The following is a 21,886-nucleotide window of genomic DNA, read 5'->3' on the forward strand; positions in this document are numbered from 1 at the left end:
ATCTCACAGGCCACAGACACTTGTTCGGCCTATAGCCGGAACTTGGGCCCATTTAACTGTTCCAGTGTTACACAGAAGTGGTTGACGCTGACGAATGGTCAATCCACCAACCTTCAGCTATCCCAGACATTTTGTTGCTTAGTTCTTTTCCCCGATTGTTACCTGTGGATTACAATTTTGACGTGCACCAACCGGCCACAACATGTATATTAACTGTTCTGTAGGACTGCCCGCTAGAGGGCGCTCGCGAGCATAGACTGCCTGATATTATATTAGATGAATGGGACCATTCATAGGTTTAACCCTCTTTTGCTTACATTAATTGCTGATTCCTGCAAGGGCCCTTGCGAGTCAGAATACGTCATTATTTGCCAGTGGTGTTTATGTTTCAGACTTTTATGTTTGCCTTTCTTGAGTTTCTAAACAGTAAACTTATCTCTCTGATATTTAAATATATTCATTGTGTGGAGTGTATTTTTCTTGTCTGGAAGGATCGTCCCTAACTGCAGGTAACTCTATTGCTACATTGTCACTTTGTATTGTATGCCTGCTATTGTGACCCCAGCCCAGCAGGGGTTACAATATCTTATTCTCCAGACTTCTGATGTGTCAAGGGAGGGTTCGAGCCAATTAAATAGGGGTGAGTTGAGCCAAAAGAGAGTAGATCCCAAATCAATCAGCGGCTCCTTCGGGGGTAGCGCTACATTTGTAATTAGCACTGGGTAGCATTCTTATATTCTGATTTATAAATAAAGGCACATGCACTTTCAGAGCAGAAAACTATTTATTTATTTTTGTTCACCCATTTTTTTACTAATTTATATAATTTATTATCCATTAGCGCAGGAGTAATTCATACATCTATAGGCCCATTAACTCATGAATATATACTTGTTTTGGTATTTGAAAAGGAAGGACCAAAATGTAAATGTCTTGCGAAACTGCTTTTTGGCTTGTAACAACTGGCCTTAAAATCTGGTCAATACTGAGTGACTTGGATAATATTATAGGGGTAGCTATAATGGAGCACATCTATCACAAGAATGTAAAAATTGATAGAGATTGGCCCATCCTCATTCATCTATCAGCAATACTAACACACACCATGATGTTCTCTGACTCAGTATTATCAATTTTGGGTAGTCTATGTTGCATAACCTGATGATTATTTCATATGACAAGTACGGTATATTTTTAATGCTCACGGTTCATATACAGTATTTTTCTTTGCACTCACCATCTCCTAGAAACAAGATGAGATTCTTTGCTTTATTGGTATTGGGTTGCAGTTTGATAGCATTTGCTAACGTTTCCTTGGCCTGATCATACCAGTACTTGGGTGTTTGTTCGGCCTCTGTAAAATACAAGCAACAAAATATCCTATTAGACCATAATATACATTTTTCCAAATTTTTTGTCTGATCATGACACGGTAATCCCTAAACCTCTGATAATTACTTTTTAATATCATGGCAATGCAATTTAATTTGCAAATAATTAAGATTATCTTTAAAACTTAACTCTACTTTTGTTGAGAAATAAGCATTCCCCTCTGGGTGATCTATGTACATTGCAAGGATTTCAACAAGCTTTGTTGCAGATTCCTACCTTTTTGTTATTCTGAAGAAACCACTTTTTGTTCCTCTGTGTCCCTGTGCTCAGTGAGTCTAATGTGATGGTTTCATAATTATCAACCAGCTGCTGCAGAATCAGAGCTCTAATGAGGAACGTTGCAGGGTCTGCATCCCTTTAGATCAGGGGTGCCCAACCTTTTCAAGAGCAAGGGCCATTTAAGCGACTTGCTAACCAGTCGCGGGCCACAATGAGCGGATCGGGTGGATGGCAGCCCACTCTACTCTATAGAGCCTACTCTACTCTTTTTTTTTTTTTTTGGGGGATCGGATAGAGACAAGTCTAGAGGTGAATGGAGGGTCCATATCAGTGGGATTAACTGTGTGAAAGGGGCCTAAGGCTGCTTTCACACTGATGCACTGTTTACCCGAACCGCAAGTACAGCACAGTTCATCTGTGCCTTTCCTGCAGGTTAGCTGCACTTTGCCATAGACTTCTACTATATCCTGTAGGTGTGGTGCACTTTCAGAAAGCACACCAAACTCACAGGTAATGGAAGTCTATGGCTCAGTGCAGGTAGCCTGCAGGCGCACTGCTCTGCACCTGCAGATCAGTTTAAAAGCAGCCCAGTAACCACTTACCTTTAATAACAGTCTTCTATTCTATTCCATCCCAGAGCCAGGGCCGGCGCAACCACCAGGCGGACCAAGCGGCCGCTTGGGGCGGGCAGGTCCGCAGCCTGGGATGGGGCGGAAAGATGACCTTTTTTTTTTTAAATTGTCCGTAGTTGCCGCCGCCCTCCGGCGCCGGTGTCCCGCTCCAGGGCTCGAGTCCTGCGGGAACGGCGTCTGTAGAGGAGAAGGGAGGGAGGGAGAAAAAGTTTCACTGGCACCGCACTGCCCCGCCCCCTCCCCCGGCAAGCTGTTGCAGAAGAACAATAACATCATTAGCATGTGACAAGCCAGAGTCTCTGCTGCCTGACTAGTAACTCCCCCCAGCAGGAGATCGTGGCCAGCACTAGCTAAACTTGCTCCCTTCAGCAGGGAAGGAAGAGAAGTTTAGCTGGCTGCTTGTAATTTTTTTTGGTGATGGACGCTGATGAGCTGACCAGCCAATCTGCATGCACATGATAGGGCTAGGTGCATGCAGATTGGCTGGTCAGCTCATCAGCGTCCATCACCAAAAAAAATTACAAGCAGCCAGCATGCTCCCTTCAGCAGGGAAGGAAGAGAAGTTTAGCTAGTGCTGGCCACGATCGGGTTTGTCACATGCTAATGATGTTATTGTATAAATACCAGGAAGCAGCATGGATGGAGGGTAAGTCACAGAAATTGTGTGCTACTGTGCCCCCCCCCCCTGCAGACTTTAATTAAACTCCTGTTTAAAGGGAAACCTGGCTGAGGTTGACAGGCTGGCATTGTGAAGATGGATGAGGATGACTGGGTGGATATGAGAGTTACATTGTGGAGATCCTCTTCACAATGTAACTCTCATCCCCACAGAGTCATCCTCATCCATCTTCACAATGCAACACAATCATCTTCATCCCCACCCAGCACCATCCATCCCTCTCGAACGCATCCCCTGCACCATCCATCCCTTTCCACAACACATCCCCACCCAGCACCATCCATCCCTCTCTAACGCATCCCCTGCACCATCCATCCCTTTCCACAACACATCCCCACCCAGCACCATCCATCCCTCTCTAACACATCCCCTGCACCATCTATCCCTTTCCACAACACATCCCCACCCACACCCAGCACCATCCATCCCTCTCTAACGCATCCCCTGCACCATCCATCCCTTTCCACAACACATCCCCACCCAGCACCATCCATCCATCCCCACCCACACCCAGCACCATCCATCCCTCTCTAACGCATCCCCTGCACCATCCATCCCTTTCCACAACACATCCCCACCCAGCACCATCCATCCCTCTCTAACACATCCCCTGCACCATCTATCCCTTTCCACAACACATCCCCACCCACACCCAGCACCATCCATCCCTCTCTAACGCATCCCCTGCACCATCCATCCCTTTCCACAACACATCCCCACCCAGCACCATCCATCCCTCTCTAACGCATCCCCTGCACCATCTATCCCTTTCCACAACACATCCCCACCCACACCCAGCACCATCCATCCCTCTCCACAACGCATCACCACAACGCATCACCACCCACGCCAAGCACCATCCATCCCACTCCACAATGCATCCCCACCCACCCCTCTCCACAACGCATCCCCACCCACGCCTAGCACCATCCACCCTCTCCACAACACATGGCTGTGGAGGAGGCGGGTACAGAAAGAGGTGGCTGTGGAGGAGGCGGGTACCACCCACCCCTCTCCACAACGCATCACCACAACGCATCACCACCCACGCCAAGCACCATCCATCCCACTCCACAACGCATCCCCACCCACCCCTCTCCACAACACATCCCCACCCACGCCTAGCACCATCCACCCTCTCCACAACACATGGCTGTGGAGGAGGCGGGTACAGAGAGAGGTGGCTGTGGAGGAGGCGGGTACCACCCACCCCTCTCCACAACGCATCACCACCCACGCCAAGCACCATCCATCCCACTCCACAATGCATCCCCACCCACCCCTCTCCACAACGCATCCCCACCCACCCCTCTCCACAACGCATCCCCACCCACGCCTAGCACCATCCACCCTCTCCACAACACATGGCTGTGGAGGAGGGGGGTACAGAGAGGTGGCTGTGGAGGAGGGGGGTACAGAGAGGTGGCTGTGGAGGAGGGGGGTACAGAGAGGTGGCTGTAGAGGAGGGGGGTACAGAGAGGTGGCTGTAGAGGAGGGGGGTACAGAGAGGTGCCTGTAGAGGAGGGGGGTACAGAGAGGTGGCTGTAGAGGAGGGGGTACAAAGAGGTGGCGGTAGAGGAGGGGGCACAGAGAAGTAGCTTTACAGCCCTCTCTGTACCCCCCCTCCTCCACAACCACCTCTCTGTACCCCCCTCCTCCACAACCACCTCTCTGTACCCCCCTCCTCCACAACCACCTCTCTGTACCCCCCTCCTTAAAATGACTAAGATTGTATTTTTTTTTCTTTTTTAATAATTATGAGGTGGCACTGGTGGGCAGTAATGAGGTGGCACTGATGGACACTAATGGGCTGAACTGGTAGGCAGTGATGAGGTTGCACTGACAGGCTGAACTGGTGGACACTAATGAGGTGGCACTGTTGGACACTGATAGGCTGCACTTTACCTCTCCACCCTAAACAATAACCTCCTCCCCAACCTAGATTTTCTGAGATAATGAAAAAAAAAATATCGGCCATCGGCCGCCCCAATTTTGAAATATCGGTATCGGCCAGAGAAAAACCCATATCGGTCTACCTCTAGTCTGCACTGTAGGGGTGTCTGCATTGTAGGGGTGGGAGTCTGCACTATAGGGGTGTCTGTACTGTGGGGGTCTGCACTGTAGGGGTGTCTGTACTGTGGGAGTCTGCACTATAGGGGGGTCTGTACTGTAGGGGTGTCTGTACTGTGGGGGTCTGCACTATAGGGGTCTGCATTGTAGGGGTGTCTGTACTGTGTCGGGTTGGGGTCTGCACTGTAAGGGTTTCTGTACTGTGGGGGTCTGCACTATAGGGGTGTCTGTACTGTGGGGTATGGGGGTCTGCACTGTAGGGGTGTCTGTACTGTGGGGGTCTGCACTATAGGGGTGGGGGTCTGCACTGTAGGGGTGTCTGTACTGTGTCGGGTGGGGGTCTGCACTGTAAGGGTGTCTGTACTGTGGGGGTCTGCACTATAGGGGTGTCTGTACTGTGGGGGTCTGCACTGTTGGGGGGTCTGAACTGTTAGGGGGTGTCTGTGTAATGGGGTCCAGAGGTGCAGGGTGCTATGTAATGTAAAGGGATCCAGTGGTGTATGGTGCTGTGTAATGTAAAGGGGTCCAGTATGTTTTACATTTAGTAATATGGTGTATATTATACTAAGAATTTCTGGTGTGGCGTGGTTACAAAAGCACAAATTAGTGTGTTTTTTTTATATAAAAAAATTATTGAAAGAAACATTTTTGCAAGGGAGGTGGGTGGCCGTTGGGGGGGGCGCCAAAATGGAGCTTCGCTTGTGTAGGCAGAAATCCTTGCACCGGCCCTGCCCAGAGCAAGAGGTCACGGGCCACATCAGAGGGCTCCGCGGGCCACTGGTTGGGCATCCCTGATTTTAGATGTTATTTCCTACTGGGTGTATCTTACCAAAAATTACATTTTTGTTGCAGAGGGTGCCAAAAATCTGACTTAATTGTATCTTAGGCAGACTTCTGGGAGAATTTGTGAGCCAATCACAAGCAGAAAATTATGTTTCTAGGGGGCATTCTGTACACATTTTGTGAACAAGAACACCTCCAGGTAGCCAGTTTTTCTTCATTCCTACTTCTTCCCCATTTCTGTAGTGCGTCTTTCGTTCCCTTTTATACTATGGAATCTGTATAAGAGATCCATTTTATGCCAGGATTGCCACATCATTCTAATACACAGAACAGGCCAGAACTAGTGCAGATGTCAGACAGTTCACAGACAGGTGTATTGTACCTTGTGTAGATCATATCGAAGCACAGATCACCTATTTTTGTACACTGAGATTTTCAGAGACCGCAATTATCATATGTCACCAGGTTCACATTCCTGTATGATACAGTAGGAATCTGAGCTACCAATGCACCTGGAATAGCCATTTTATCTATATGGTTTCATGTTGCTTTATCTCTTACCAGTCAAACATTTGTTAAACCTGTTTATGTTGCATCAGGGATGTGTTTATCATATAGTTTATTGACAGATTGCTCAAATAACCCAACATGGATCATGTTGCTTTTCTAAAAGTTTATATAGTTTCCCTAGACATGAACTTGAAGACCTTGGGTGCTCTGTGCTTGGGTTTTTTTAAGTGTCTGCATGCAATAGTACCAGCCTTTAAACTTTGTGACCCTACCACTGTAGTATCCTGATCTGACCTTTATAGCATGAGTAATTGCATACCATGTTATTCACGTTAGCAATATTTGACTTCTAATAGTGTGTAGCCATACCCCCGTAGGGGCTGCTAAATATTTGGTTCACCTATTCACCCTGCCCAGCCCGGCATCCATCTCTCAGGAAGAGATACACAGAACAGCCCATAAGCTTTGTTTTTTTGTTATTCTATTGAGGGGATTGGATTGAACTTGGATGGGAAAGGGAAATTATGGGATGCAAAGAAAGATTCAGTGTAACTTGCTTGGGACTACTATATACAGCACAACTCTTGCTTAAGACCTCCTACCCTTACTCATCCAGCACTTCACTTGCTGCAGACCGTTACTCCTCCAGCACTTCACTTGCTGCAGATTCTCAGACCAGCTAGCACCACATGGTTAGGCCCAGGGCCGGCCCTATGATGGGACCCGGTGGTACCATGGGTACCAAGCGACCCTTTCAGTGGGGCGGCAAATTGCCGACAGCCAGCCTGTTCCGCCCACTCCACTGCCTGTGAGGAGACCAGGGCCACTGCCTGTGAGAAACCCAGCGCCACTGCCTGTGAGGAGCCCGGTGCCACTGCTGTTAGTGGTGACAGCCCGAGGGGGGGAGAGAGTGAGCGGACAGGGGAGCAGAGAGATGATGTTATCTCTCACCGCCCACCCTGCATCACTGCAGTTTCGCCCTCACTGTGATTCAGCCGTGTGCAGCAGAGACAAGTGCATGCCTTCCCTCTGGGACACAGAGACAAGTGACAACCAGCAACATGTGGCAGGTGACATCGTGGCAAGTGATGTGGCAAGTGACCATCCGCTACGTGTGGCAAGTGACCATCCGCTACGTGTGGCAAGTGACCATCCGCTACTTGTGGCAAGTGACCATCCGCTACGTGTGGCAAGTGACCATCCGCTACGTGTGGCAAGTGACCATCTGCAACGTGTGGCAAGTGACCATCTGCAACGTGTGGCAAGTGACCATCCGCAACGTGTGGCAAGTGACCATCCACAACATGTGGCAAGTGACAATCCGCAACGTGTGGCAAGTGACAATCCGCAACATGTGGCAAGTGACAATCCGCAACATGTGACAATCCGCAACATGTGGCAAGTGACAATCCGCAACATGTGGCAAGTGACAATCCGCAACATGTGGCAAGTGACAATCCGCAACATGTGGCAAGTGACAATCCGCAACATGTGACAAGTGACAATCCGCAAAGTGTGGCAGGTGAAGTGGCAAGGCAACGTGTGGCAAGTGACCATCCGCAACGTGTGGCAAGTGACCATCCGCAACGTGTGGCAAGTGACAATCCGCAACATGTGGCAAGTGACAATCCGCAACATGTGGCAAGTGACAATCCGCAACATGTGGCAAGTGACAATCCGCAACATGTGGCAAGTGACAATCCGCAACATGTGGCAAGTGACAATCCGCAACATGTGACAATCCGCAACATGTGGCAAGTGACAATCCGCAACATGTGACAATCCGCAACATGTGACAATCCGCAACATGTGACAATCCGCAACATGTGACAATCCGCAACATGTGACAATCCGCAACATGTGACAATCCGCAACATGTGACAATCCGCAACATGTGACAATCCGCAACATGTGACAATCCGCAACATGTGACAATCCGCAACATGTGACAATCCGCAACATGTGACAATCCGCAACATGTGGCAATCCGCAACATGTGACAATCCGCAACATGTGGCAAGTGACAATCCGCAACATGTGGCAAGTGACAATCCGCAACATGTGGCAAGTGACAATCCGCAACATGTGGCAAGTGACAATCCGCAACATGTGGCAAGTGACAATCCGCAACATGTGGCAAGTGACAATCCGCAACATGTGGCAAGTGACAATCCGCAACATGTGGCAAGTGACAATCCGCAACATGTGGCAAGTGACAATCCGCAACATGTGGCAAGTGACAATCCGCAACATGTGGCAAGTGACAATCCGCAACATGTGGCAAGTGACAATCCGCAACATGTGGCAAGTGACAATCCGCAACATGTGGCAAGTGACAATCCGCAACATGTGGCAAGTGACAATCCGCAACATGTGACAAGTGACAATCCGCAACATGTGACAAGTGACAATCCGCAAAGTGTAGGAAGTGACATGAGAGCCTGAGTGGGACTTGTCTTACCCAGCCCTGATTAACCACCTAAGGACCAGAAGGATTTGCCCCCTTAACCTCCCTGGCGGTACGATACTTTCAGATTTTAGGTGCTGAAAGTGGTACCATTATTTTGCATGGAAATTTGTAATTTCCTAGGAATAACTCACTTAATTTTGTCCAAACAAGAGTCTAGTAGACATCCCAGGTATGATAAAGTTTGAAACACAAAATCATAAATTTATAATATAATAAATAACTATAAATAATTATATCAAATAATATAATAATAATAATAAAAATTATTCAATAATGTAATCAAATCAAAAACACTGAAATTTGCTCAGTTGCAGAATTGTCGCTGTCATTAGATTTAGTGTTTGATGACGAATTTCCCCACAAATCGCTCAATTCTGCAAGTGATTCTAATTTATTATCTCTGTTTTCTAGCTGGTCTAAAACCACTTTTGACATAAAGGGACACTTTTTGGTTGCTATGGACAATCTGCAGTTTCCATGCAGAAAGAACAGTTTTTATTATATAAAAGTGCATGCAAGACACTGGGCAGACCACTAGGGGCAAAGGTGGTGTGTATTTCATACAGTACTGTAATCTGTAAGATTACAGTATACTGTATGTGTACTGTGTTTTTTTACTTTTTTGAATTTGGCGCTGATCTCCGCCCCCATGCGTCGTAATGTCGCAGGGAACGGAGCTCGGCGGCACTCGGCACTGTGTGAATCGAGCGAGGAGACAGCTCGATCACACAGCGGGGAGACATCGCAGGATCCAGGGACAAGGTAAGTAACTCCCTGCCTGTATCCTGCGATGCAATCCCAAGTCTGGCTCAGGGATACCGCTATTGGTGCTGAAATTTCCCCCTGAGCCAGACTCGGGAATACTGCTCAGCCAGTTAATGACCAGGCCATTTTTTGCGATACGGCACTGTGCCGCTTTAACTGACAATTGCGCGGTCGTGCAATGTTGTATTTAAATAAAATTGATGTATTTTTTTCCCACAAATAGAGCTTTCTTTTGGTGATATTTGATCACCTCTGCGGTTTTAATTTTTTGCGTTATAAACAAAAAAAGAGCGACAATTTAAAAAAAAAAAACAATATTACTTTTTGTTATAATAAATATCCCAAAAAATAAATAAAAAATCTCTTCATTAGATTAGGCCAATATGTAGAATAATTATTTTTTACTAGTAATGGTGGCGATCTGCGATTTTTAGCGGGACTGATCGTACACTTTTGACACATTTTTGGGACCAGTGAGTGAGTGAATAACCTGTATAGCGCTACAAATGCGAACTAAATCGCCTCAGGGTTATTTCCATCCGGTGTCGTCCTTCTCCTTCAAAAGAGGTGGGTCTTAAGTTTTTTCCTGAAGGCCCAATGGTTTTCTTCAATGCGGATGTTCGTTGGTAGAGCTTTCCATAGCCGTGGTCCTTGGACTGCAAATCTTCGTTCTCCCTTCGATTTGTAGTGGGATGTGGGGATGTGGAGGAGGTTTTGGTTAGTTGATAGGAGAATGCGATTGGAGGTGTAGTGTTTTATTTTCTCGCATAAGTATTGAGGAGCTTTTCCTTGTGTGCATTTGTGGGTCAGGCAGAGGGTCCTGAATGTGACCTGATCCTTTACTGTTAGCCAATGAAGGGTCCTCAGGGATGGGGTGATGGATTCCCAGGGTTTTTTCCTCGTTACCAGTCTGGCTGCCGTGTTCTGGAGGACTTGTAGATGCGAAACCTGGTATTTAGGTAGTCCTAAGTAGAGGGAATTTGCGTAGTTGAGTCGAGAATTGATGATTGTTCGGACTACTACCGCTCTATCCTCTTCCGGGATGAAGGGGATGAGTCTACGCAGTAGGCGCAGAAGATAATGGGATCCGCAGACTACTGATCCTATTTGTGCATCCATCGACATCTCTGAGTCAAAGGCTTTTGACTTTGGTACTTGGGGTGATGATCTGTCCAAGGATGGTGGGTGGTGTCCATGAGGTCCTAGCTTTAGTCTTTTGGTTGGCGTGGAGGAGAAGAAGTTCTGTTTTGGATCCGTTGAGTTTGAGGGAGCTCTCAGTAATCCAATCATCGATCAATGCCAGGCATCTTTCTAATCCGTGATATTGGTAGTTTTTTTGGATCCGAAAGTAAAGTTGAGTGTCATCAGCGTAGGAGTGGTAGCACAGGTCTTGATTATTTTGAGGAGTGGGCGGAGGTAGATGTTGAAAAGCACGGGTCACAGGGGTGATCCTTGAGGGACTCCGCAAGAAATGGTGCGTGTTTCCGAGGTGAAAACTCCTAGTTTCACTGTTTGGGAACGATTTTCTAGGAAGGATGCGAACCAGGGTAGATCTGAGTCTGTAACCCTGACTACTTCTTTAAGATGGATGAGTAGAGTGTTGTGATCTACTGTGTTGAATGCTGCACTGAGGTCCAGCAGCACCAGTAGACATGATTCTCCGTCATCTGCTGCTTCGAGGGCGTCATCCCATATTTTGAGAAGTGCCGTTTCTGTGCCATGGCCTGGGCGTAAGCCTGATTGTAGTGGGTCTAAGAGTTTGTGGGTGTCCAAATGGAGTTGTAGCTGCTGTACTAGCATTTTCCATGATCTTAGAGAAGGTGTTAAGGCTTGTTATCGGTCTACGGTGGTTTGGGTCTTTAGGGTCGAGGTTGGGTTTCTTTAGGAGGGGTTCGATTATGCCTTGCTTTAGGGAGATCAAAACAATACCTTCTTTGAATGATTGATTGATTTACAAGATGTGTTATGGTGGGTGCCGAGATATCGATACATTCTTTCAGGAGTTTTGTGGAAATGATGTCATCTGGTGATGTGCTGTCTCGTGGGCTTCTGATGATGTTTTTGGTGGTGTCGATGGTGATTGGGACGAGCAAGAAAGTCATTGATTGTAGAATATTTGTATTGATTTCCTCTTCTTGCTTTGGCTGACTGAGGTTGGTTGTTTGTTTTTTCTGTTGAATTATTATTTCCTAAATGTTTTTGATTTTGTTGATAAAGAAATCCAATAATTCATTACAGAATTCTTGAGTGTCGTTTGCTGGCGGCTCTAGGCAGGTAGGGTTCATAGTCTGAGCGACTAATTTGAAAAGTTCACAAGGTCGGTTTAGGGCTTTTGTGATGGTGTTTAAGAAGTGTTCTTTTTTTGCTTTGAAGATTGCTTTGTGGTATTTCTTAGAGAATGCTTTGTAGTTTGTGTGGTTTTCCTTTGTATGGTTTTTTTCTCCAGGCTCCTTCAGCTCTTCTGCATTCTTGCTTCAGTAATGTGAGAGTGTCGTTAAACCAGCCAGAGTTGTTTTTATGACATTTATACAGTGATCAGTGCTATAAAAATGCACGGATTATTGTGTAAATGTCACTGGCAGACAAGGGGTCAATCAAGGGGTTAAATGTGTTCCCAGGGAGGAGTTTCTAACTGTGGGGGGATGGGACTGACTGGAGGAGGAGAGAGATCACTGTTCCTAATCACTAGGAACAGCAGATCTGTCTCTCCTCCCCTCTCAGAATAGGGATGTGTCTGATCCCTGTTCTGGCTCTCTGTGAGTGAGTGAGTGAGTAACTTGTATAGCGCAGCAACTGCGAACTTAATCGCCTCAAGGCGCTTGGAATCCAGCATCGTACTGGTCTTTCAGAAGAGGTGGGTCTTTAGTTTTTTTTTCTAAATGCCCAATGGTTTTCCTCTAAGCGGATGGTGGTGGGTAGAGCATTCCAGAGCCGTGGTCCTTGGACCGAAAATCTATGTTCTCCCTTCGATTTGTAGCAGAGCGATCGCGGGTGGCAGGCAAATGCTGGCCATGCACAGGTCCCTTTTATACTCCTATATACATATATAGAGCCCTGGCAGGCCCTTTAATACTTCTATATGCATGTAAAGAGCCATAACAGGGGGGCGTGGCCGACTTCCGGGATGTGAAGACGCTTCTGCTCAGAGCTCCGGCCGTGGAAATATCCTGAATCATCCTGACGTGCTCCAGACTTGGACAATATCCTGCCAAATTGCCTGGAACAGTGGGGGAGAGACCCAGGACCCCGAGGATGGTGAAACACGGGTCCAGCATGGACCCTAACCCGGCGGGGAAGCCCACGAAGTCCTCTCACGTGGCGTCTCAAAATGGCGCCCGCACGGATCGCAGGGCCCTATCTGTACCCTCGGCCCGGGGGGGAGCGGAGGAGGATAGTGAGTGGCCGAGCCTACCTGACCCTCTGGCTTCACCTGCGGCGTCTCCTCACCCGGATGGGGAGGAGGGGGGCTCCGGCGCGCAGCCCGGACAACCGACGCTGATGGAGATAATGGACACTATAAAAAGCTGCCATGCCGCCCTGTCCTCCCAGGTGGATGCTATCAGAGTGGACTTCGCTATACTAAAAGATGATGTGCAGAAGGTCAGGCAGAGGGTTACACATGCTGAGCAGCGCATAGGATCGGTGGAGGATCTGGTTAACCCCCTCGTGGTGCAGGTGAGAGATATGGCGGCGGACCACAAGTCCCAGGAGGCCAAGTTGGGGGACATTGAAGACAGACTGAGAGGGAATAACCTCAGGTTCCTTGGCTTCCCGGAGGGGTCCGAGGGAAGAAATACAGAGGAATTCCTGCTAGCCTGGCTTAAGCAGACCTTTGGAGAAGCGGACTTCTCTCACTTATTTGCCATTGAAAGGGCACATAGGATCCCTCTGAGGGCGCCCCCGCCGGGCAGGTTTCCTAGGCCCATGCTGGCTCGATTTCTATATTTTAGAGATAAGGAACTTATCCTGCGCAAGGCCCGCAACATGCCTGAGCTAATGTTTAATGGCAACCGTATTACTATTTTCCCGGATTTTTCAGCAGCAACGCAGAAACAGCGAGCGGCATTTCAAAGCGTGAAGCAACGCCTGAGAGAACGCAACCTGCCGTACAGTATGCTTTACCCGGCCAAGCTTAGAGTGGCGCACAAGGGGCAAACGCAGTTCTTCCTGTCCCCTAGGGAAGCAAATCGCTGGTTGGAATCCTTGGGACACGGTTAAGGTAGATATGTACCTCGCTGATTAGTTGATACTATATTGGGAGAACCTGGGGGGGACCCCCCAGGAACTAATGACTGTAATAATTCGCAAAGATACGCTCTCAACATCCCCATTATTGCTAGTTTTTGACTGACCGTCTCTGGTTCCCTGGGTCCTTCAGGTTTCAAGTACTGTTGAAAGACTCCTGTACATCCAAAGCTAACCACGGCCCGGATTAACGCTCTGTGAGAAACCACGTACTTGTCCCTAGACTTTCCGAACCGGCTGGTGAGGGAAGCTGACCCCCATTTAGGGACGACCTTTTGTGACATGTTGTTTGGGGGAAAAGCCTGTGGGATGTTCGGGGCTACAGGCAGGGAGGGGGGTATGGATCCAGGAATCCTAGGTTGTGGACCTGGAACAGTTTGGTTTTTTTTTTTTTTTCTCTTTTTTAACCGACCACTTTTTGCTTTTCTTGTTTTTGATTTTTTTTTCCCCCATGCCTCCATTGCATAAGGATCCGGGCTCTACAAGGTTCTTGGCGGGATCTAAAATTATTATGTGGACTGTATATGCATGCCTCAGTTATATCTCTTACCATACTCTATTGAGCTTGATGTTGGCACTGCAGGGAACTGTTTGCTTGTATGTGGGGGGGGGGGAGGGGGGAGCCCTTCACTCCAAGATATACAACCCTCTGCACCAATTCACCAGTAAGACCCATGACGCAGTCCCTTAAGTTGTTGTCTTGGAATGTGCGGGGACTCAACTCAAAAATCAAACGGTCCCTAGTATTTAAATATATCATGAGACATAAACCGCAGGTCATATTTTTGCAGGAATCCCATCTGGTAGGTTCCAAGACACTGGCTCTACATAGAGCCTTTATTGGTAAGGCATTTCATTCAACATACTCCTCTTACGCCAGGGGGGTCTCGGTCCTCGTAGCTAAGTCCCTCCTGTGTGTAACTAAAACGTTTAAACTGGACCCTTTTGGGAGATATGTGATCCTAGTAGTGACTATCAATAACCAACCCTACACGTTCGTAGCAGTGTATATTCCACCCCCGTTTAAGGGGGAGGTCTGGGAGGCTGTGATGAAGGAAGTGCTGCAGGTGGCGGAAGGTCCTATTATCCTAGCGGGAGACTTAAACGCAGTTATGTCCCCGGATAGGGATAGATTTGGGATGGCGGCAATGAGGAGTTCCCCTCTAGAAGCTTGTGTGGCACAGTACGACCTGGAGGAGGCCTGGAGATGGAAGCACCCTGATGCTCGAACCTCTTGCTTCTCTGCCACGTTTAATACCCTATCCAGAATAGATATGTGCTTTGTGTCTAAGGCACTTCTCCCGAGAGTGGTAGATGTACAGTATTTGCCAAGGGCTATTTCGGACCACTCCCCACTAATGCTCACCCTGGATATGGAGAGGCCCCGTGGGTACACAATATGGAGGCTGAGCCCCCTGTGGCTCAAGGAAGAGTGCTTTGAACGGTCCACTGCCACGTCCATTAATAACTTCTGGGTGGAAAATAGAGGGGAGGCCCCAGTAGGGGTTACATGGGACGCGTTCAAGGCCACACTTAGAGGAGTAATTAAGGGGGAGGTTAAACGGTTCCAATTCGACAGGGAGTGGAGAGTTAGAGAATCAGAACAGTTGGCTACAGAAGCCGAAGTGGCATACATAGATAATCCTACCCCGGACATGCATGTGAAGTGGAGAGAGAGTATACGGCAGTTAGACTTGGTGCTTGTGGAAAAGACGCAGAAAAAATTACTTTACCAAGCGCAACGTGTCTTCGAATTTGGAGATAAAAACAGCAGGTTGCTGGCCTACCTGGCCCATTCGCAACAGGCACCAACATCTATCCCCCGTATATATAATGCCCGGATGCAGATCTGCACGTCACAGGAGGATATAGCTAAAGCATTTGTAGATTTCTATTCAGATTTATACGCCTCAAAGGTGGACTATGGTGGGGAGGCAGTACAGGCATTCTTGGCCCCGATACCCCTCCTGGAACTCTCTGGGGAGGCGGCGTCGGAACTTGATCTCCCCATTACGGTGGAGGAGGTAGTATCAGCCATACATTCCCTGAACTCGAATAAGACTCCGGGAATGGATGGATTTCCGGCTGAGTGGTATAGTACATATGCTGACAGCCTGGCACCGCAGTTGCTTAAAATGTATATGGACGCCTATCGGGGGGGGGGGGGTACTCCCTGAATCCATGAGGGAGGCACTTATAGTGTTGATCCCTAAGCCGCACAAGGACCATGATCTATGCGAATCCTATAGACCAATATAGCTAATTAACGTGGATGCTAAGATCCTTGCTAAATTACTGGCTAAACGTCTAAATCCAAAGATTGCATCCATTATTCACCAAGACCAGACAGGCTTCATACCTGAGAGGTCGACCGCAATTAACCTGCGCCGTCTTTTCACTATCCTGCAGGCGGAGGGATCCACACCGGATAATAGGGTGGTGGTATCTCTGGATACGCATAAAGCGTTTGATTCCATTGAATGGTCTTACCTTATAGCAGTCCTTGGGCGGTTGGGGTTCGGCCCCAGGTTCACGAAGTGGGTCCAAATTCTATATGCTGACCCACGGGCTAGGCTTAGAGTTAACAACGTCATCACGGACTCGTTCTCGATCGCCAGGGGCACGCGGCAGGGGTGCCCATTGTCACCCCTGTTGTTCGCTCTGGCGATAGAACCGTTGGCTGCACAGATAAGAGCAGATGTAAATGTAAGGGGATGTATGGTTAATGAACTGGAGGAAAAGACTTCCCTTTACGCGGACGATATGCTTCTTTATTTGGCGGAAGCAGAGGGATCACTGACCAGCGCTCTAAAATTAATCTCAGACTTCGGGAACTTTTCAGGTTTCAAGGTGAACTGGAACAAATCTATTGTGTTCCCCTTCAACTCTGATGACACCCTGAGGTTACCCCCAGATGTCCCACTAAAAGTGGTGTCCAAATTCCGCTATCTGGGAGTGGAGGTCCAGCTGCCATGCAGTGCTTATATGAATAATAATCTGACCCCTATGAAGTTACGCCTGAAGGAAAGCCTAAGAACATGGGCTAAACTACCGTTGGGCCTCCTAGGGAAAATTAATATAGTTAAAATGATCTATTTGCCTAGGTTTCTGTACCTGTTCTGGCATGCCCCAATTTATATCCCTAAAAGATGGTTTACAGAAATAAATACAATGCTAACCTCCTTTCTCTGGGGCCTTAAACCCGCAAGGGTATCCCTGGACACACTTTATCTGCCAATAAGGGAGGGAGGACTGGCCATGCCGAATCTACATTGTTACTATCTTGCAGCTCAGCTAACGCACGTGCACTGGTGGGGGTTCCCGAACCTATATATTGCATCGGTGGCCACTCAGGCGGCTATGGTCCACTCGTTTGAGGGGCTGATTAATGTTCTATATAGAAATGGCCCATACCCAGCGAAGGGAGGGGATATACTGAAAATGTCATATAAAATATTCCATGCCTGCAACGCTAGGGTAGGGGGTACTAGTCTGGAGGCCTCCCCCAACGCCCCCCTGTGGCATAATCCCCGACTTAAAGAAATAGCCAAGGTACCGGACGGGTCGTGTTGGGCAAAATACGGGGTCAAATATGCCCATCAACTGTTCAGGAACGGGGTATTTAGGAGTTTTATAGACCTGAAGACGGAGTACGGGCTCCCTAACACTTTCTTTTTCCGATACTTGCAACTGCGGCATGCCGTAACGGCACAATATGGGGGGGGGGTGGTGGCGCTCTCCCCTTCCAAAATGGAGAAATTGCTTACAGATGGGGATCACTCCCAGTTGATCTCTAGATACTATTTTATGCTGTTGACGTCCTCCTCTCCTAGAATGGAGAGAGTTAGGGCGCAGTGGCAAGCAGACATACCCTCGATCACTGACGAGTCGTGGGCTGAAGTCCTTGACTCGTTGGTGCCCTCGATGATCTCGGCCAGAGATAAAATTACACAATTTAACTATTTACACAGAGTGTATTACACTCCCAAACGGCTACACAAAATGGGTAGAGGGGATTCACCTGAGTGCCCCCGCTGCCAGGCGGCGGAGGGCGATTTTTTCCATATGGTCTGGACGTGCCCCCAAGTGGAGGGGTTCTGGAAGGATGTGTTGACATTCCTGGAGGCTAACCTGGAACTACCTAATATATACTCACCGGCTAGGTGCCTGTTAGGTGACCTGGAGGAGGAGGAATTATCTGTATCAAAGAAAATACTGTTAAGAATACTGTTCTGTTACGCTAAAAAGGCTCTGGCCATGAACTGGCGAAAACCATCCCCCCCGTCTCTGCAGGGTTGGCTGAAAATAGTGAATAATGCACTGCCGATGTACAAGCTGACATACGCGGCTAGAGGCTGCCCAAAAAAGTTTGAGAAGGTGTGGGCGGGATGGATTGAGAAGGTCTCGGGAGATGTAGAAGTTTAAAGAGTATGGTGTGATTTGTAGGCCAAAACTCATACAGTGGGAACTGGCTGGCCGATTGGAGGCCGGATTAGATAGAACTCGGTCCTAGGGGATACAGGGGGGGATAACCCTTCTCCCCTCCCCCTTATTGCTAATACTAGAATAATAATAAAAGGAGGGGTTTTTTTTTTTTTCCTTTTTTTTTTTCCTTTTTTTTTTTTTTTTTTGCTCTGTCGGTATCAGTTTTGGTTTATCCCCTGTTAAGGTTGTGAAAAAAGATAAAGAGTACAAGGAATATGCTTGTCAAATACTGTGTACATGATGTACTATAATGACGCTGAAACTCCTTATGTTCCATGAGATGTGAAAATATGTACTGTATTAAGCTGCTGTGTTATGCTGTGAACATGTACAATAAAATTTACACTTTAAAAAAAAAAAAAAGAGCCATAACAGGTCCTCTTTATACTCCTATATACATGTAGACCGCCATGACCGATCCTCCTTTTTATATTCCGTTATACAGGCATACCCTACTTTTAAGTACACAATGGGGTTTATTTTCTAAAGCTGGAAAGCGCAAAATCAGGCTCACTTCTGCATGGAAACCAATGAGCTTCCAGGTTTTATTACCAAAGCTTAAAGTTATTTTAAAGGTTTGCGTTAAAAAAAAATAACAAACATATAAAATGTAAGTAGGGGGAACTAATGCGCAAACCAGCCTAACCAGGGCACTGAGCACTAAACTAATAACGACTAAATAAGCTAAGCAGCAGCCAAAACAAAGTAGTGTTCACACACTGGTAACAAGTTAAAAAGGGGGGTGTAGTGGCGCTTACTAAATAATATAAAACGTGATATTAATGATAAATAATGTTCCACTCCAATTGACCGCCCAACATCAACCAGCTGATGTGGAGGGTGAATAAACAGTGATATTTACTGTGATGGCACAGATGATACAGAGTATACCATCCAGAGCCCAATGCAAATACACTTACTCTATAATAATGAAACGTGAATGTGAATAAGGTAAATTAATAATAGCCATCATTTTGGATTGATGTTTCTATGTGCACATGTGAAAAATAACACTGTGCAAAAATAAATGTCCATAAAATGTCCATATGTGTTGAGGTAAATAAGAAAAAATGATTAAAAAATATATAAAATAGAAAATAAAAAGACAAGTACAAGGTGCAACTGAAAGCGTGCATCAACAAGCAGTGCAAATAATGTACAAAACTGGACAACACTTCATGCAAAGGAGTGAATTTTTTTTTTCAAATTATCTTAATCCTAAATGATTAAGAAGAAGTCCATGCAGAAAAAAAACTGTGTAAAATAGTGAAGTTCAACTCCATGAATTTCCAGGGTGTGTAGTGACAAACGATACTCCACCACAAACAATGCCAGGTGTTCCAACCAGGGTGATCCCACTCTCTCCAGCCTCTTACCTCTAATGGCTTAAATATAAGCCTTCCAAAATAAGCACAGCAACAGCTCACACTCAATCACTTGCAGGAATCCAAGTAAACACTGCTTCAGGCTCACATTGAGACATCCCGGTCCCCAGTGTAAAAGTACGAGACACAAATATGCTCCATAGTGTAGTATTTACAACATTCAATTTTAATAAAAGACGAATGCACTCACAGTATTGCAGACAATAATAGACACAGCATACAGATCCTCCGCTCTCGGCCGTGAGCAAGGGATGACGTCACCGGCGTCTCTCCTCCTTTCCTTACGCGTTACGTGGCTGCACAACGCCACTTAATCATAGGATCCTATGATTTTTTTATTAAAACTTTTTTATTAAAATTTAATGTTGTAAATACTACACTATGGAGCCTATTCTTGTCTCTTACTTTTACACTGGGGATCGGGATGTCTCAATGTGAGCCTGAAGCAGTGTTTACTTGGATTCCTGCAAGTGATTGATCATTACCGAAGGAGTGGGAGTGTGAGCTGTTGCTGTGCTTATTTTGGAAGGCTTATATTTAAGCCATTAGAGGTAAGAGGCTGGAGAGAGTGGGATCACCCTGATTGGAACACCTGGCATTGTTTGTGGTGGAGTATCGTTTGTCACTACACACCCTGGAAATTCATGGAGTTGAACTTCACTATTTTACACTGTTTTTTTTCTGCATGGACTTCTTCTTAATCATTTAGGATTAAGATCATTTGAAAAAAAAAATTCACTCCATTGCATGAAGTGTTGTCTAGTTTTGTACATTATTTGCACTGCTTGTTGATACACGCTTTCAGTTACACCTTGTACTTGTCTTTTTATTTTTTATTTTTTTTATATATATATATATATATATATATATATATATATATATATATATATATATATATATATATATATATATATATATATATATATATATATATATATATATATATTTATTTTATATTTTTTAATCATTTATTCTTATTTACCTCAACACATATTGACATTTTATGGACATTTATTTTTGCACAGAGTTATTTTTCACATGTGCACATAGCCATCATTTTGGATTGATGTTTCTATTATTAATTTACCTTATTCACATTCACGTTTCATTCTTATAGAGTTAGTGCATTTGCATTGGGCTCTGGATGGTATACTCTGTATCATCTGTGCTATCACAGTAAATATCACTGTTTATTCACCCTCCACATCAGCTGGTTGATGTTGGGCGGGCAATTGGAGTGGAACATTATTTATCATTAATATCACGTTTTATATTATTTAGTAAGCGCCACTACACCCCCTTTTTAACAAACATATAATACTTACCTCCACCATGCAGTTTGTTTTGCACAGAGTGGCCCCAATCCTCCTGTTCTAGGGTCCCACGGCGGTTCTCGCAGCTCCTCCATGCAGTAGATAACCCTTTCTAGGAAGCTCTCTCCCGAGGGGGTTACCTTGCGGGCGCGCTCCTGTGTCATACACTCGGCGTCCATAGATGCCGAATGTATGACTCGGCCCCACCCCCCCGCACCCACATTGGATTTTATTCGACAGCAGCGGGAGCCTATAGCTGCGCTGCTATCAATCTATCCAATGAAGAGAACCCGTGGAGAGAGCAACGCGGGATCGCTCCCACAGAAATTCGGGTTTCAGGTAAGTAAAACGGGGGAGGGGGGGAGCCGGACACTGCAAGGTGTTTTTACACCTTAATGCATAGGATGCATTAAGGTGAAAAAACATGAGGGTTTACAACCCCTTTAATTGAGCAATCTGGGGTTAGAAGCTCATTGGTTTCTATGCAGAAGTGATCCTGATTTTGTGCTTTCGATCTTTAGTAAATTAACCCCATTGTGTACTGTATGTAGCACTACCCCCGTAGGAACCTTTTCTGGCACACCTGCTTAACAATGTTGGTGTAGAACCCAGCAACAGAAAGTGACACAATAATGAAAGAGCATATAGTATATTTACAGAGACCCTGGGTTCCATCACTTCATTAGTCGTGGCAGTAAATAGAGACTCGCACAAGATATCAATGAACAACTTGTAAAAGTTCCTCCAGTTCCAGTTTTCTTGTCTTCAGCTAGCTTAATTATACTGTAGCGTGAGGTGGTGCACGTATTTGTAATCCAAAATGGCAAAGGAAACAGTACCTTGCAGCATGGGGAAAAAAGAATACTAAGGTGCAATAGATCCACAGCCGTGGAACTACAGGTCTCAGCGGCAGTCTGTATAGCAGGCAATCACTTATC

The 21,886-nt window shown here is 46.4% G+C and overlaps 1 protein-coding gene across 1 annotated transcript in view; it reads right to left on the minus strand.

Annotated features, from left to right (window-relative positions):
- LOC120935691 (alkaline phosphatase-like) overlaps window positions 1–21,886 on the minus strand; it is an 88,910-nt gene that overhangs the window by 53,523 nt on the left and 13,501 nt on the right. Inside the window, exon 2 of the mRNA XM_040347744.1 lies at window positions 1,238–1,354. Within this exon, the coding sequence (XP_040203678.1) occupies window positions 1,238–1,354 (117 nt within the window). The remainder of the gene's footprint in view (window positions 1–1,237; window positions 1,355–21,886) is intronic.

Source organism: Rana temporaria, chromosome 4, assembly GCF_905171775.1.
Source record: "Rana temporaria chromosome 4, aRanTem1.1, whole genome shotgun sequence".
NCBI classification, from domain to species: domain Eukaryota; kingdom Metazoa; phylum Chordata; class Amphibia; order Anura; family Ranidae; genus Rana; species Rana temporaria.